The sequence below is a fragment of the Lissotriton helveticus genome, chromosome 7 (genome assembly GCF_964261635.1).
Source record: "Lissotriton helveticus chromosome 7, aLisHel1.1, whole genome shotgun sequence".
Classification (NCBI taxonomy): domain Eukaryota; kingdom Metazoa; phylum Chordata; class Amphibia; order Caudata; family Salamandridae; genus Lissotriton; species Lissotriton helveticus.
In genome coordinates, this window is record NC_136068.1 from 192,729,875 (window position 1) to 192,745,358 (window position 15,484).

The 15,484-nt window shown below is 42.2% G+C and overlaps 1 protein-coding gene across 2 annotated transcripts in view; it reads right to left on the reverse strand.

Annotated features, from left to right (window-relative positions):
• The window catches only part of LOC144768339 (embryonic polyadenylate-binding protein-like), a 573,566-nt gene that overhangs the window by 76,177 nt on the left and 481,905 nt on the right, over window positions 1–15,484 (reverse strand). For both annotated transcript variants that reach the window (XM_078651918.1, XM_078651920.1), the window contains 2 exons: window positions 10,857–10,982; window positions 6,915–7,054 (listed from right to left, as the gene is read on the reverse strand). In XM_078651918.1, the coding sequence (XP_078508044.1) occupies window positions 6,915–7,054; window positions 10,857–10,982 (266 nt within the window). The remainder of the gene's footprint in view (window positions 1–6,914; window positions 7,055–10,856; window positions 10,983–15,484) is intronic.

Genomic DNA, 15,484 nt, shown 5'->3' on the forward strand with positions numbered 1-15,484 from the left:
GAAGTCTTTGTAGTCACGTGATAGGTGACTCCTCCCTTGGACAATACTGCGCATGGTCATCGACTCCATCCTCAGATTGTTTTTTGCCATGATGTGAAATGATGGAGTTAGTAGAAGTAAAGAGAAAGGATGTCCATGCGTGTGCATGTAAGTAAGATGAGTACTGGAACGGATACAAGTCCCGGGAGGGCGTGTACAACTCTGCAGCTCTACATGCCAAGAACAGATGCATACTGGTAAGTAGCATATTCCGTTCGAGGCATATGAGCTGCAGATTGTACACTTAGCAACGATTGTGCAGCAGTGTCTCCCCTAGCGGTGGCCGCTTGTATCCGTTGCAGCATACTGAAATAGTGTTTTAAGGACAGCTTGGCCTATTGCAGCTTGCTGCTTGGCTTGCACATCAACACAATAGTGTTTAGTGAAGGTGTGTATTGTAGACCATGTTGCTGCCTTACATATGTCCTCTAATGGTATGTTTCCTAAGAAAGCCATAGAGGCTCATAGTTTGCGAGTGGAGTGCGCTCTAGGAGAACCGTTAGTGTACGTTTAGCTTTTTGATAGCATATTTGAATACACTTTACAATCCATCTGGCAATTCCTCCTTTAGAGATGGGATTGCCTTTGTGTGGGGGAGAGAAAGATACAAATAGTTGTTTTGTCTTTCTGAAAGATTTAGTACCGTCTGTGTAGTATAATAGAGCTCTTCTAACATTAAGGTGTGTAAAGCCCTTTCTGCAACAGAGTCCGGTTTTTGAAAAAACCCTGGTAACTCTACTGATTGGTTAAGGTGAAAAGGAGTAATAACTTTTGGCAGGAATTTTGGATTGGGTCTAAGAACTACTTTGTTAGGGTGTATTTGAAAAAATGGTTCTTCTATTGTGAATGCTTGTATTTCACTAACTCTTCTGAGAGAGGTGATGGCAACAAGGAAGGCAGCTTTCCATGTTAGGAATTGCAGGTCACACTTGTGTGAAGGCTCAAAAGGGGGACCCATAAGTCTTGTAAGTACCATGTTCAGGTTCCATACTGGTGCAGGTGGTACCCTAGGTGGGATTATTCGTTTTAATCCTTCCATAAATGCTTTTATTGCAGGTACTCTAAAGAGAGATAGATGCTGTCTATTTTGTAAATAGGCTGCAATTGCTGCTAGATGCAGGCGTATGGAAGAATAAGCCAAATTGGACTTTTGTAGTTGTAGAAGGTAGCAAATAATATTTTGGATGGAAACATCCAGTGGATCAATGTGATTGTTGTTACAGTATATTGCAAATCTTTTCCACTTAGCAGCATAACATGCTCTGGTAGTGGGTCTTCTAGCTTCTTTAATTATGTTCATACAGTCTGGTGGTAAGTTTAAGTAGCCAAACTCTAAGACCTCAGGAGCCAGATCGCCAAATTCAGTTGGTTTGGTTCTGGGCGCCTTATTTCTCCATGGTTCTGTGTTAACAGGGATGGCGTGAGCCGTAATTTCTGATGTGGAACCAGTGAGAGATCTAGTAGCGTGGTGAACCACGGCTGACGTGCCCATGTGGGGGCCACTAGTATTAGTTTGAGAGACTGTTGTCTGAGCTTGTGTACTACTAGTGGAATAAGTGGGAGAGGCGGAAAAGCGTACGCAAATCTGCCTGACCAGTTCATCCATATCGCATTTCCCTCCGATCGTGGGTGTGGGAACCTGGCGGCGAAGGTTGGGCATTCTGCATTTTCGTGGGTGGCAAACAGATCTATTTGTGGATGCCCCCACTTTTGGAAGAATGGTTGGAGAACTTGTGGGTGCAGCTCCCATTCGTGAATCTGTTGTGACTGACGACTCAACAGATCTGCTATCTGATTGTGAATTCTTGGAAGGTGTTCTATTGTCAGGTGTATGTTTTGAGGGATGGCCCATCTCCAAATGTTCTGTGCAAGCTGGGACAGTTGCAGAGAGTGTGTCCCCCCCTGTTTTTGTATATAGTACATGGCTGTCATATTGTCCGTCCGGATTAGAACAGCTTTGTTTTGTACTTGTACTTGAAAAGTTTTGAGTGCTAGGAAAATTGCTAGCAACTCTAAATGGTTGATGTGGAACTGTTTCTGTTGGTTGTTCCATTGGCCCTGTGTGGTATAATGCAAGAGATGGGCTCCCCATCCTGTGAGGGATGCATCTGTCGTGAGCACTATTTGTGGAACAGGGTCTAGGAACGGCTGTCCCTTTGTCAAGTTTTTGGTGTTCCACCATTGCAGAGAGCGATATGTACGGCTGTCCACCAACACCAGGTCTGTGAGCTGACCTTGAGCCTGATTCCACTGTTGTGCTAGACATTCTTGTAGTGGGCGCATTTGCAGTCTTGCGTGAGGGATTATGAAGATGCAAGACACCATCATGCCTATTAGTTTCATGAATACTCTGGCTTGAAGAGAGTGTTGGCATGGAAAAAGGGAGACTAAGTTCTGAATGCTTTGAATCCTGGCTTGACTGGGATACGCTAGAGCTGCCGATGTGTCTATGGTAGCTCCTAGATATTGATGAACGTGCGAAGGCTCTAGGTGCGACTTGGTGTAGTTTATTGTAAACCCTAAGTCGTGTAATGTTTGAATAGTTTGTTTTGTGTGTTGTACACACTGGTTGAACGATCTTGCTTTTATGAGCCAGTCGTCGAGGTAAGGGAAGACATGTATCTGTTGTCTTCTGAGATGTGCTGCTATTACTGCTAAGCACTTTGTAAACACTTGTGGTGCTGTTGTGACCCCAAATGGAAGGACTTTGAACTGATAATGTTGTCCTTGTATGACAAATCTTAGGTACTTCCTGTGCACAGGATGTATAGGAACATGAAAATAGGCGTCCTTTAGGTCTAGTGTCGAAAGAAAATCTCCCTGTTCTAGTAATGGGAGTACTTGTTGTAAAGTGATCATGTAAAAATGATCTGATTGTATGTAGTGGTTGAGGGGCCTGAGGTCGAGAATTGGTCTTAAGGTCCCGTCCTTCTTGGGGATTAGGAAGTACAGGGAGTAGACTCCTGTTCCTTGTTCCTGTAAAGGGACCACTTAAATAGCATCTTTTTCTAGAAGTGCTAGAACTTCCTGTTAAAGCAGAGATATGTGTTCTGCGACATTGGACGCTGCCTGGGTGGTATGTTTGGGGGGGTTTCTATGAGTTCTAGGCAGTAGCCATGTTGGATATTCTCTCTTACCCACCTGTCTGTTGTGATGGAATTCCAGACAGGTAGGAACTGTGATAGTCTGCCCCCCACAGGAGTGGAATGCTGTAGGGGAGGCAGAGGGAAGTCACGGTTTGGGAGTGGAAGAGGAGCGGTTGTTATTACCTCTACCTCTTCCCTTATTGCTGTTGCCTCTGTATCCTCCGCCTTTATTAGAGGAGGTTTGTGTGTGTGTCTTAAAAGATGATGTGTTATCTGCGCCGGTCTGCTTGGAGCCTCCTCTATAAGAGGAGCGGCGAAAAGAACTTCTAGTCTGGGTGGATTGTAATGCACCCATAGACTTCGCAGCGTCCGTGTCTTTCTTAATCTTTTCTAGTGTGTTGTCTACTTCCGGCTCGAACAACTGGTTCTGCTTGAAGGGCTGGCTCAGGATGATAGTTTGTACTTCTGGTTTGAAACCTGAAATGCGTAACCATGCATGACGTCTGAGAATAACACTAGTATTAACTGCTCTGGATGCTGTGTCAGCTACATCTAGTGCGCATGGAGGCATTAGATATTAATTTGCCTTCTTGTAAGAGCTCTGCTGCCTGATCTTTGTATTGATCTGGTAGGTGTTCCATTAATTTTTCTAGTTGGGCATAGTGAGCCCTGTTGTAGCGTGAGAGTAAGGCTTGTGTGTTTGCTATGCGCCATATGTTTGTTGCTTGCGCAGCAATCTGTTTCCCTGACGCATCAATAATTTTAGATTCTTTCTCAGGCGGGGGTGTGTCACCAGAAGTTTGGGAATTGGCTCTTTTACGTGCATTTGACACTACCAAAGAGTCTAGTGGCAGATGTCCCTTAATGTAGACTGGATCAGCGGTTGCTGGTCTATACTTTTTCTCTATTCTGGGATTTAGCACCCTACACCGTACTGGCTCTTTAAACATGTCTGGAGCATGTTTAATGACTCCTTTGATCATGGGTAATATTTGAGTAGACCTTTGTGACTGCTCAAATGTGTCTAATAAGAAATCCTCCTCAATGACATCAGAGTGCATTGAAACTCCATGGTAAAGTGCAGCTCTGTTTAATAGATGATTAAACCCAGTACTATTCTCTGGAGGGGAAGGTTTTGTTGGGTAGTACTGAGGATCAGGGATGTCTGGTGCATTGTTTGGTGGAAAATTATATGCATCATCATCTTTGGGATATTCTGGATTGACCTCCTCATCTAAAGGGTATGTATGTGGCTCTGGTACGTCACCCCCCCCCCCCACCTAAATCATACTCCTCGTCAGTGTGGTGTGATGATGCAGGAGATTGAGCAGGAGAAGTTATAGGTTCAATATATGGAGGGACAGGAGAGGAAGAAGGTGAAGGAGAGGAAGGGTGCTTTGGAGAAGTTGCAAAATCCTTTTTGGCAGGAACCAGAGGTGGAAGTGGTGTGTCTGCTGGTCTTTTCTTATAAGGAATTGCTTCCACATGTCCAGTTTTTGGATTAATATGGACTTTTTTCTGTCTAGGATCTGGTCTAAACAGATCTTCCTCTTCTATAATCTTCTTTGGCGTCGATTTTTTCGGTGCCGATAGGGGTTGCTTAGTGTTCTTTGCCTTAGGAGGAGTGATTGAGTCCTGTGGCAATTTTTTCGGTGCAAAAGGTGGTTTAGGCTTGTCTGTATCAGGCCTTGGAGTCTAAAGTACCGATATTTAAGATTTTGGTGTGGAGACAGGTTTTATTGGGCCTGCAGCGCCGGAATCTATCTTCCCTTCCTTATTTTTGGAACCGGAGGGTTTCGGAGTCGAAGCTTTCGGGTCCGGTACGGTTCCTGGCTTTGGCACCGATGTGTCTTTTGGTTCGGGTGCCGAAGGGTGTTTGGGCACCGAAGGGCGTTTTGGCTTCGGTGTCGAAGAGTCCTTCGGTGTCGAAGGATGTTTCGGTGCCAATGGAGGAGGTGGAATTGGCACATGTGATTTTTTCGGCACCGAGGCACCGGAAGGCGTAGTCTTTTTCCTCGGAGCCGAGCCCGAAGGCGGGTCGTCGGAGGGTAAATTTCGGTCTCGACTGGGCCCCATGGGCGGAGTGCTGACCGTTGCCTTTTGTTTGGGTAGTGTCTGTTGTGCAGGGGCAGAGGTACTCACGGGTTGTCGAGATGGAATCGAATTGTCCGAGTCCTCTGCTCCCGATATGAACTGGAGATCAGGCGAGTATTCCTCGGCGACGAGTGGAGCCTCGTCCTCGGAGATATCTTCGAGTGGGTTCTCGTCCTCGGAGACGTCTTCTTCGACGATCTCCTCCTCAAAGATGGCCTCCGGTGCTGGCGCTGATCTCCTCATCTCGTGTCGACGGGCCCTCCGATCCCGAATGGTCTTCTTCGATCGGAAGGAGGCACAGGCTGTGCAGGTCGACTCGTCGTGTTCTGGCGAGAGACAGAGGTTGCAAACCTCCTGATGGTCGCTATGAGGGAATTTTGCTCGACATACCGGGCATCTCTTGAATGGAGTTCTGTTCATCAGGCGTAGGCCGTACGGCGCCGATAGTCCCAACGGCCCGCGTCAATGCACCGGGATGTAGCTGGTGATGTCGAAAAGTCTATTCAATGTCGAAAAAGTTTATCTAAAGTTTCACGCTTCGAAAATGCAGAAAAAGTGTTTTCTTGCCGGAGCGGAAAACTTTCATCCGAACCCAGTGGCGGAAAAAAAATAATCGGACGATGGAGTCGATGACCATGCGCAGTATTGTCCAAGGGAGGAGTCCCCTATCTCGTAACTACAAAGACTTCTTCCAAGAAGACAACAACCTGCAATCATCCAAGCCCAACACCAGGTGGCGATCTATTGCTAAGTGTACAATCTGCAGCTCATATGCCTCGAACACATGCTTTCAATGCTAGTCAGATCACTCGGACACCAACAGGTTGATGTGGAGTCCGGATTCTGCCGGAGACCAGAGTCCTCTGAACTCCACCTCTCCCAGATGGCCATCCCAAACAACTATAATCACACAAATGGTAAAGGGTAGCAGAGGTGCTCCAGATGTAACTGCTATTGCCCACACAGGATTGGAAAAAATATAACATGCCCAGAAGTAAGCCTCACACGTCTCTATGCCAAACCCAAGAGTAAGAAAGTGACAACTAAGTTTATTGACCAGGACTTGGTGCTAGCAAAACAGCAGACCGTGATAAACTGGAAAGCCCCTAAAAGCTCCAGTTTCCTCACCTGGCACAGAGTAATACTGGGTCAAAGCGCCCTCCTCCATAGAGGTGAAAAGGGATACGTGGAAAACAAACTGGGGGGCAATTATTACCTCAATACCCAAAATAGAAGATGGACATGCCCTCAGCCATAGGATATAACCGATTGGCTGGCAGGAACACCACAGATGCCCTGAACAGTTTTAGAATTTCCTCTTATAGATGCTACACAACAAAGACTTCTGCAAATAGCTATAGGTGACTGAGGTATATGGTGGCTGCCATAATAACTGGAAAAATGCTCTGTCGTTCTGAATGATATAAAACAATAAAAAGGATGTCTTAGCCGAAACAGCCATGCATATAGAGTTGGTTTAATTGGCCTACAGGCTACTGCAGCAAGATGTCACTGACATTGAAATTATAGCAAACTAGACATTTTTGCTCTACAACATAAACCTCCTAACACAAATGACAAACTTCGTAACAATAGCAAAACAATCAAATGGAGTATGGATGCCTGCCTACAGGCCAAAGATCCGCTGGCTGCAAAGATTAAATTGGGTACATTAATTCATGGTTTATACGACACCTGCTGCACGGGAACCGGCGTTGAAGTTGCCATCTGCTGTACATTCCGCACTGCTGGAGAATACTTGTACTGTGGGACTTGCCGCATGTATGCTGCGTTGACAGACGTGCGAGCACCAACAGTCTGTGTACCTATATTAGCTGACAAATGGAAGTCCATTAAAACCATAATTAACAACCAACAAACGCGAACAAATTTGGTCTAATACGGACTAGTCTTAGGGTGGGAATACTGAACCTTTGCAAGTAACGGATTCTCTGGATGCAGTTGGGAGTATATACAAGTAAGCACTCACTTCTAAGGCAGAACTAGAGGTGTGCTGACTGCCACTTGTTTACATAGCTACTATTTTTGCCAAGTAAATAAACATGATATCCAATAACAGACTGAAACATGGACAAATCAATCTACACATTGAGTTCACGAAGAGCCACATTCAATAAAGATGAATAACTAAATAGTGTGCATTATTTCATGCTGTATCACGTACACGGAGCCAGTGTATATCACAAGTGAAGCCTGCACCGAGTAACTATTCCAGTTAGATCATACTCCAGTGCTGCATTGAGCACAACATTGTTTTTTGTGAAAAATCGAAGTTTACCAATGGGCCTGGCCTTGCAGTGACATGATGTACAGCTGAATATAAACAGTGTACTGGTGTATTGCTAGGTTCTCATCTTCCAGCATTTCTATCAGTAGTTCCAAGTACCGGTTAATGGGGATTGGTGAGGGATGGTCCTACGGCACACTGCAATTTAAAGGGTACCCGGTTGACTTGCAGTAAGACAGTGCTGTACGTTAGCCATTCGGGACTGGGAAGAATTTACAGCGAGTATGTGTGGTAAATGGTATTAAATGCAGCAGAGGGTTTTAGGTCAGTTATTGGTTTCCCTAACCTCATTTTAGAAGCAATTGGTTTCACCATGAGAAACTATGTATGTATGCTTCCTTCTCACTGGTAGATTTTGAAGATCTGAATTTTTTTTCCAGACTTCTCATTAGCCTTTTACTAACACTTAATGTATTGGCATAACTTGGATTCAACGGTTTATCTCTGCTCTTTATAAGAGGGAGAGGAGATGATTTTTAATGTAGTCTGTAAGGACGATGACTGCCATCACGTCATGAGCTTTTTGTTTGATGGTAGTCAGTCATTCTATAATGAGTATGGAAACCTTTTTTTATTAGCATTTTTAAGGTTTTCATGAGTTTCTGTTGAGATTCTCTATGACTATCTGTTGTGGGGGTTTGGAACAAAATGCCTTGATGGTCACTCCAATCCGGAATGATCTGACCCTCTATGATGATTATATCTGCAGCTGCTACGATGAGGTAGAGCATATTTTTTTTGTGCCACAGAAGTTATGAATGGTGGCCATTTATATTGTTCACAGATTTCTTTTAGTGTCCTGGCCTGTTAGTTCTATTCTATATCCCTGGTTCGGTGAACTCGTCCAAGTATATGTAGTTGGAGTAGTGTACTTATGAATGAGCTGTGGATTTGGCATCGTAACCAACAGTGCAGTAGATGAAGTGGAAGTACCACATTTTTGTGGTTCCATTCCAACGAAATCGAAAGCAGCAGGAAAGCTGATAAACGGGGCGAAGTTGTAGAAGTGCAGTACCATAAGTCTTTAAGGAGCATGGCTACTTCGCCTTCTTTTTTGAGGTATGTGTTAATGGATGATGGTTACCCAACTTGAATTAGGATGCCTAATGATGGTCATGATGCAGGGTAGGGGAGGGTTTCTGTGATGAAGACAATATTTAGTCGGTGTGAAGATAGCGGGCTAGCAACTTCACAAGTCATAGCTATGGCCAATCTTGCATCGCTAAGCATGCATTTCAAATCTGGATGCCTGTCTTTTCACTTATTGAGGTCTGTTTGGTGTTCAAATGATCTCCAATTCTAACAGATTTTTTAAACTTTGATTTGCAGTGGGGGGGGGGTCCCAAATGCGTTCACACTAAACTTTTCTTTTTTATAAGAGATTTAACAAGCTTTGCTGGGAAATGAGAAGATTACTATGGGACTCGTTTAAAACCAGAAGAGAAACTACATGAAACAAACAATAACAATCAAGTGAACTGTGCAGGCCAACATGGTACCCACTTATGCAGCGGGGAGACTCATCCAAATTGAATAAGCACTATTGTTCATCAGGACAGGTATTCTTTATGCTGCCCTGGTAGTTCTTAATATTTTTTGGGCATTGATAATTTTTGCATCTTTTGTTCATCGCTCGGTCTTTATTGCCTTCTTTTCATTTACCTCTTTTCTTTGTCTTTGCCAATACCAGGCATGTCACTGGCTAAGCATATAGCCACATGTAAAAGTACCAAATACTACCTAATATAACATTATTATTAACAGATATACAACCATGTTCAGGAAGTCTAATAAATTATTGCTGAAAAATAGTAGCTGAAAGTAGGTTCACACAGCATAATGAATGTAGCAGAGTTGTATTGCGGGATCCACAAAGTACCATTCAATTGGGTAATAGTGTAACCTTTTAATAACAGCATTTAAAAATAATATATGTGCAGTAGAAAGCACTAAAAAGAGCATTGACAAAGCCAATAGGTCTGGTGTAATTGTGCTAATGCTTGCGAACACACGCACAAAGAACAGAGTGCAAAAATGCTCTCTGCTTACAACTGTACAACAAAATGCCAGACCTATTGGCGCATGCAATGCTTCTTTAGAACAGTAGCGATAAAAGCTGTGAAAGAAAGGTAAACATGAATCAGAGCAAATGGAGAAAGCATCAATGCATGGCAAGTCATTTCAATGCACATGTATATATTACACTGTGAAGGGTGTATTTTGAAGTAGATGATTAAGAATAACCTACATAGCCAAAATTCTTTATTTTTGTATTTCTTACAGTGCAAACATGGGGCTTTGTTAAGCTACTCAGTACATCCTTTCAATTTATATACGAGTCTGACCTGAAATGTAAAGAGTCTGTTTTCGACCTGCAAGAGGAATGCAACGAGTAAAAGCAGGGACTTCAAATACTTGAACCTTCCATGTGGCTAGGGGGAGGGGGGTTAGTGGAGGGGTGGGTGATAAGAAAGTAGATTCTGCATGGCAGGGACGATGCCAAGTATTTGAAGTATAAAAATAAAAAATGGGTCACCCAGCCGCACAAGGAGTTAATGACATGGAAGCCGCAACAGGGAAACACTGAGAGACGTAAGTGTAAAAGTGACGGCTGTGGTGTAGTCTTGTGTTGGAGATCAGGACTGCCTGACTCCAAGGTGGCTAAAATATCACAAAATTCCGAAATTTGTTGCTGATCTCAAAAGACTTTGGGAGGCCATCTTGGGGTTCGATTGTCCTGAGCTGTGTGAGCTGTAAAAATAAAAAATAAAAGCCTAAGAGGAGGTCATCATACTTTCAGGTGCGCATTAGAGCCCTTATTAAAGAATAAAAATACCTGAAGCAGAGGGGGAAAAACGATTGCCTTCTGTGTAGAATGCATTAGTGATCAATTGTACATTCTACATACCGGACTTCGGTCTATATAAAGCCAGAAGAAGTGTTCATCCTACAACACTGCATTCTGAGCATTTTCATACATTATGTTCTCAAATGAAGGCACAGGACTGTAAATAGGGCGGAATACTGTCGTAGGAACTTGATAACCCTATGCTGTTACCTTCCTATGTATCTGTTGTATAAAAGACACCTTGGCTAGGTGGTAGAACAAAGCTGTTCAAAGCACTGTATGGCTTACATATGGTTCACAGATACCCAGACTTTAATAGACTTCACTTAAAAACATCACATCTAACCTCATTGGCCAGAGCCATTGCTTCAAGCCAAGAACTCCAATGGGCAAGGCTGGGGATTTCATAAGCTACACAAAAAGGGAAAACATGCTTTTAGGTCAGTTTCAGCACCCTTTTTAATCAGTTTGCAAAACTCACCCATTCTCTGTGTTTGAGTTGACACAATGGGCACTTGTGTTGAAGCCTGTCGCATTGTGCTGATATTAGAAGAAAGGCGCCGTGGTAGTTGGGCCCTCATGATAGGAGCGGCAGTATGATACTGGGCTACAAAAGTCAAATATATTGTTATTCAAAATATACAGAAATAATTTAGATTGTTGTCATGAACATTTACTCGTGTATTTCTCTCACCATACCAGACATCTGTTTTGTGACCTTATTGGTACACTTTCCTTAAGGTCCACCTTCCATTCATATTCTCAATGTGCGTCAATTTCTTTATTTACTTACAAAGTAGGCCATTTTTTTCTTACCATTTTCTCTATCCCAACCGTATACTGGAAGGCTATCCCCGTTTTTTAACTCACTTATAGAAGTCATGCCTTGCTCTGCCAAATCAAAAATATTAAATGGGTCAAAAGGGACACGTTTGTAATTTGGAAAAGGTGTTATGTGGACTTTAGTGTGTAGTCTACAGCATTCACCCAAATATACAATAAACCCCTTATAACATTCATATAAGAGCAGTCCCACAGAAAAAATAACACCCTACTATAGAAATCTATAACGTTTTTTTTTGTATTTTATTTTCACAAAATTTTCATCTGTTTCATTCAATTGATATTGGATAATGTTTCAATAAATACACAGACATTTGATTCAAAGTGACCCCAACTTTCATTAAATACAGAGGAGTCTCAGGCATAGACGAAGCAGTTTACTTAATCAAGGTACAGGTCTCAACAACAGAGAATAAACTGGATATAGATGATATATATATATATATATATATATATATATATATATATATTTTAAAGCTCAAAAACCATTTCTTTCTTTCAGGAAATGTGAAGCGCACTCCAGGGGTAAAGCGGCAAAGTTTTATTTTTCAGCCCACAAACAACTCGTGCAACAGTTTGTGGGCTGAAAAATAAAACTTTGCCGCTTTACCCCTGGAGTGCGCTTCACATTTCCTGATATATATATATATATATATATATATATATATATATATATATATATATATATATATATATACGCTCCACTTGCACCTGCCTGTCGCACTCCTTGGCTGGTGCCTGCTCGCCGGGGGTGCACCCGACCACAATATCAGCTCCAACAGTCCCTCCCCGTCAATTCCGGGAATCAGGTAGCAGCACTCAGGAGTAAATCAACGCGCTTCCGGCACTCGGCCTTCGTCAGTGTTCAAAACAACAAAGTGCCGCAAAGCCTCAATGCCTTTTAAATCATCACGTGGTAATAGTGCATGACACAAAGATAGGACCATTAGAAGTAAACGCGGTCGCCATCTTTGAAAGGGTCGAGAATATACAATGTTGCACATCGCTATCTTAATCAAGCTAGGTACAACTGTGTAAACACAATGAATTTATGGCTCTATACATTCTGGATCAGAATCGATCAAAAAATGGCCATTACCATAATGCCCACAAATGGGCTATGTACATTTTATGCAAGTCAATATTCCCACTAACATTACCCACTATCACGCCCTGAATGGGCCAAAGTAAAGTCTAATGCAAATTAGATTACGTGACGATAAACATTTGAAAGGCAATACATTACAAAAGTGAAAAGAAAAGCTAATAGAAGCAATAGAGAACAGAGTCAGCAATATATACAATATTTACAACTGATCAATCAAGCCCTATTTGAATTTCATCAGATCAAATGGACTGCTAAGTCCTCATGTACATTTAATCCCCATGGCATTTTGCTTTGTAGGTCAATTATATAACGCGACTCCAATCGCCTTAGTTTGTGTAACCTGTCTCCTCCTCTTGTATGGGCAGGGACGGAATCCAGACAAAAATACGTCAACAGATCCCTGTTGCGTTTGTGTTCCTTGTCAAAATGTCTGGCTACAGGATAATTCACGTCTGCATTTTGAATTGCCCTTTGATGCTCTAAAATCCTTAATTTGACAGGATTCGTTGTGCTGCCAACATACCTTCTGCCACAAGGACATGTTAGACAGTACACAACGTAAGGTGTGGAGCATGTGAGGAACTTCACTATTTTTTTAGGTTGTTTGACCCCAGGTACACTATACTGTGTTATACGCCTACTACCCTTGCAAGCCTTGCATTTCCCGCAAGGGGAAAAGCCTTTCAGAGGTTCGGACTTGGATCTAGATGTGGTACCTTCATGATGGCTATTTACTAAATAGTCTTTAAGTGCTCGTGCCTTCCTAAAGGTAACTAGAGGGTAAGGTGGTAAGAGGTACTGTTGCCAATGGATTTAGCGCAAATATTTCTAAAAAAGTTGGTTGTCAGCAAGAAATAAATACATCTTTGCAATTATAAAAACAAGAACATTGCCTCTATAAAAACACTATTTACATTGCGCAATCCACTAGATATGCGGCCTCTCTGTCAAGAGAAACACATACACCGAAGATATTAATATAATAGCGTCAATGCTTATTTTTTTTTTAAAACGTTGACTGTACTCTTGACTATGCCACACCCTTCGGCATGTATCACAAATAAGCTCAGTATGTTGTATAACAGGATAAATCCTTAGTCTATATATACATATATATATATTCTTTTTACAGGGAGAGGTCAAGGGTCTTCCGTCGTATGTCAGTGATACTAGTGACTTTCTTGACAAAATCAAAAATGTTGAATGTCAAAATGATTACATACGGATTGCATTGGATGTTTGATCGCTGTATACCAGCATTGTACACTCAGATGGTCTAAATGCTCTTAATTTCTACCTTGAAAGAACATTGCGAGATGTGCCAGACCATAGGGAAATGTTGTTGGAAATGGTGAAAATCTGCCTGGAGAATAACATTTTTATGTTCAATAATCTGATGTACAGGCAGTTGCAAGGTGTTGCCATGGGGGCCAGCTTCTCCCCCAGCTACGCGTGTTTACACATGGGCTGGTGGGAGGAGCTGGTCCTCCTGGTTCAACACTCAGAAACTATGCAATCACAGGTGGTAACTTGGTTACGATTTATCGATGACCTGTTTGTGATTTGGAGGGGGGATATGACATCAGCAGAAACCTTTGTGTCAGACCTCAACAATAACACTCTAAACCTTCAATTCACAGCCACCCTGAGTAAGACATCCATTAAATTTTTGGACACGGAGGTTTTCATTGAACAGGGTAGAATAGAAACCAGATTACACCGCAAGACTACAGCGGGAAATTCTACCGTGCATGCTAGTAGCTCACATACAAAACATCTGATAACAGCATTCCGTATGGTGAAATGCTACGTTTAAAAAGAATACATAGCAGACCGATTGACCTAAAGGACGCACAGTTGGATAGCAAAGCAAGGTTTCTAGTAAGGGGCTATTCCCATAAAATAATAGATGCGGCTATATCTAAATCCAACTCAAATGATAGATCCCTTTTGCTGGGTAATGTGACACAACCTCCGTCAAAGAATGAGGATTTTGCCAAAAGTAACCCCGAATTCAGATTTATTGTAATTGAAAAGATTATCAGTAAAAACTGGCCATTAATTCTCAGTGATCCAGTGATAGGGAAGGATCTCCTTAAAAGGCCCAGCATGACATACAGCAGAGGGCAGTCCATGAAGGATGAATTGGTTCAAACCAGCCCTGAGGTCCTTGAAGCCTCTGTTTGGTATCAAACACATGCAGGATTTTTTAACCCCTTCCATGCTCATGACGGAACGGTTCCGTCATCAGCGTCGGTGCTGATGACGGAACATTTCCGTCATGAGTCAATGTGATTTATGACCCTTCAGCACTGCAGCGAAATTCGCGCAGCACTGAAGAGGTTAACTGCAAGGTATGTAAAGCATGTCAACAAGCAACCAACAAAAAGAGTTACTATTCACCGTTTGACTGCAGGGAACACAAAATTACCAAAGTATTGACATGTAAGACGGAATATGCCGTCTATGTGTTAATTTGTCCCTGCAATTTGCTGTACGTGGGGAGCACGAAGCTCCAAGTACACAAAAGAATTTTGCAACACCTACGGGCAATAGGAAACCAGGATAATACATATCCTGTAGCCAGACATTTTAAAGTAAAACACAACTCCAGGAGCAGTGATTTGAAAAACTTGGTTATAGACTGCGTACAGGCGAGCAGAAGAGGCGGTAATAGAGAGGACAAACTACGCCGCCTCGAAACAAGATATATAATTGAACTGAACACAAAGTATCCCTCAGGCCTCAATACCACGGAGGACCTGTACACGTGTCTTTAACATGTGATTAGGATGGCCCTTTTCATTCCTAAGTAAATATGTACAATTTGACTATGGGATTTTTAAAGTATTAAGCATGTTTTATTGGTCTTAGACAGCTTTGCACAGGAAATGTATATTAACTTTTCTATGTTATTTATGATTTTAGCAATCAATTGAAATAACAAACTTAGATATACTATATGAATTCATTTTTTCTTAGCCATCTTTTAACCATTTTAAGGTTTTAATAGGCATATTTCTGAATCCTGTAGATATAAGTGTTATTTATGAATTGTTGGGTATTGATTGCTGAATTTATGTAAAAACTATGTAAAAACTGAATAAGGATGTCTGATGTTTTAAAACATGCGTTATTTGCACATTGCTTATGTATAT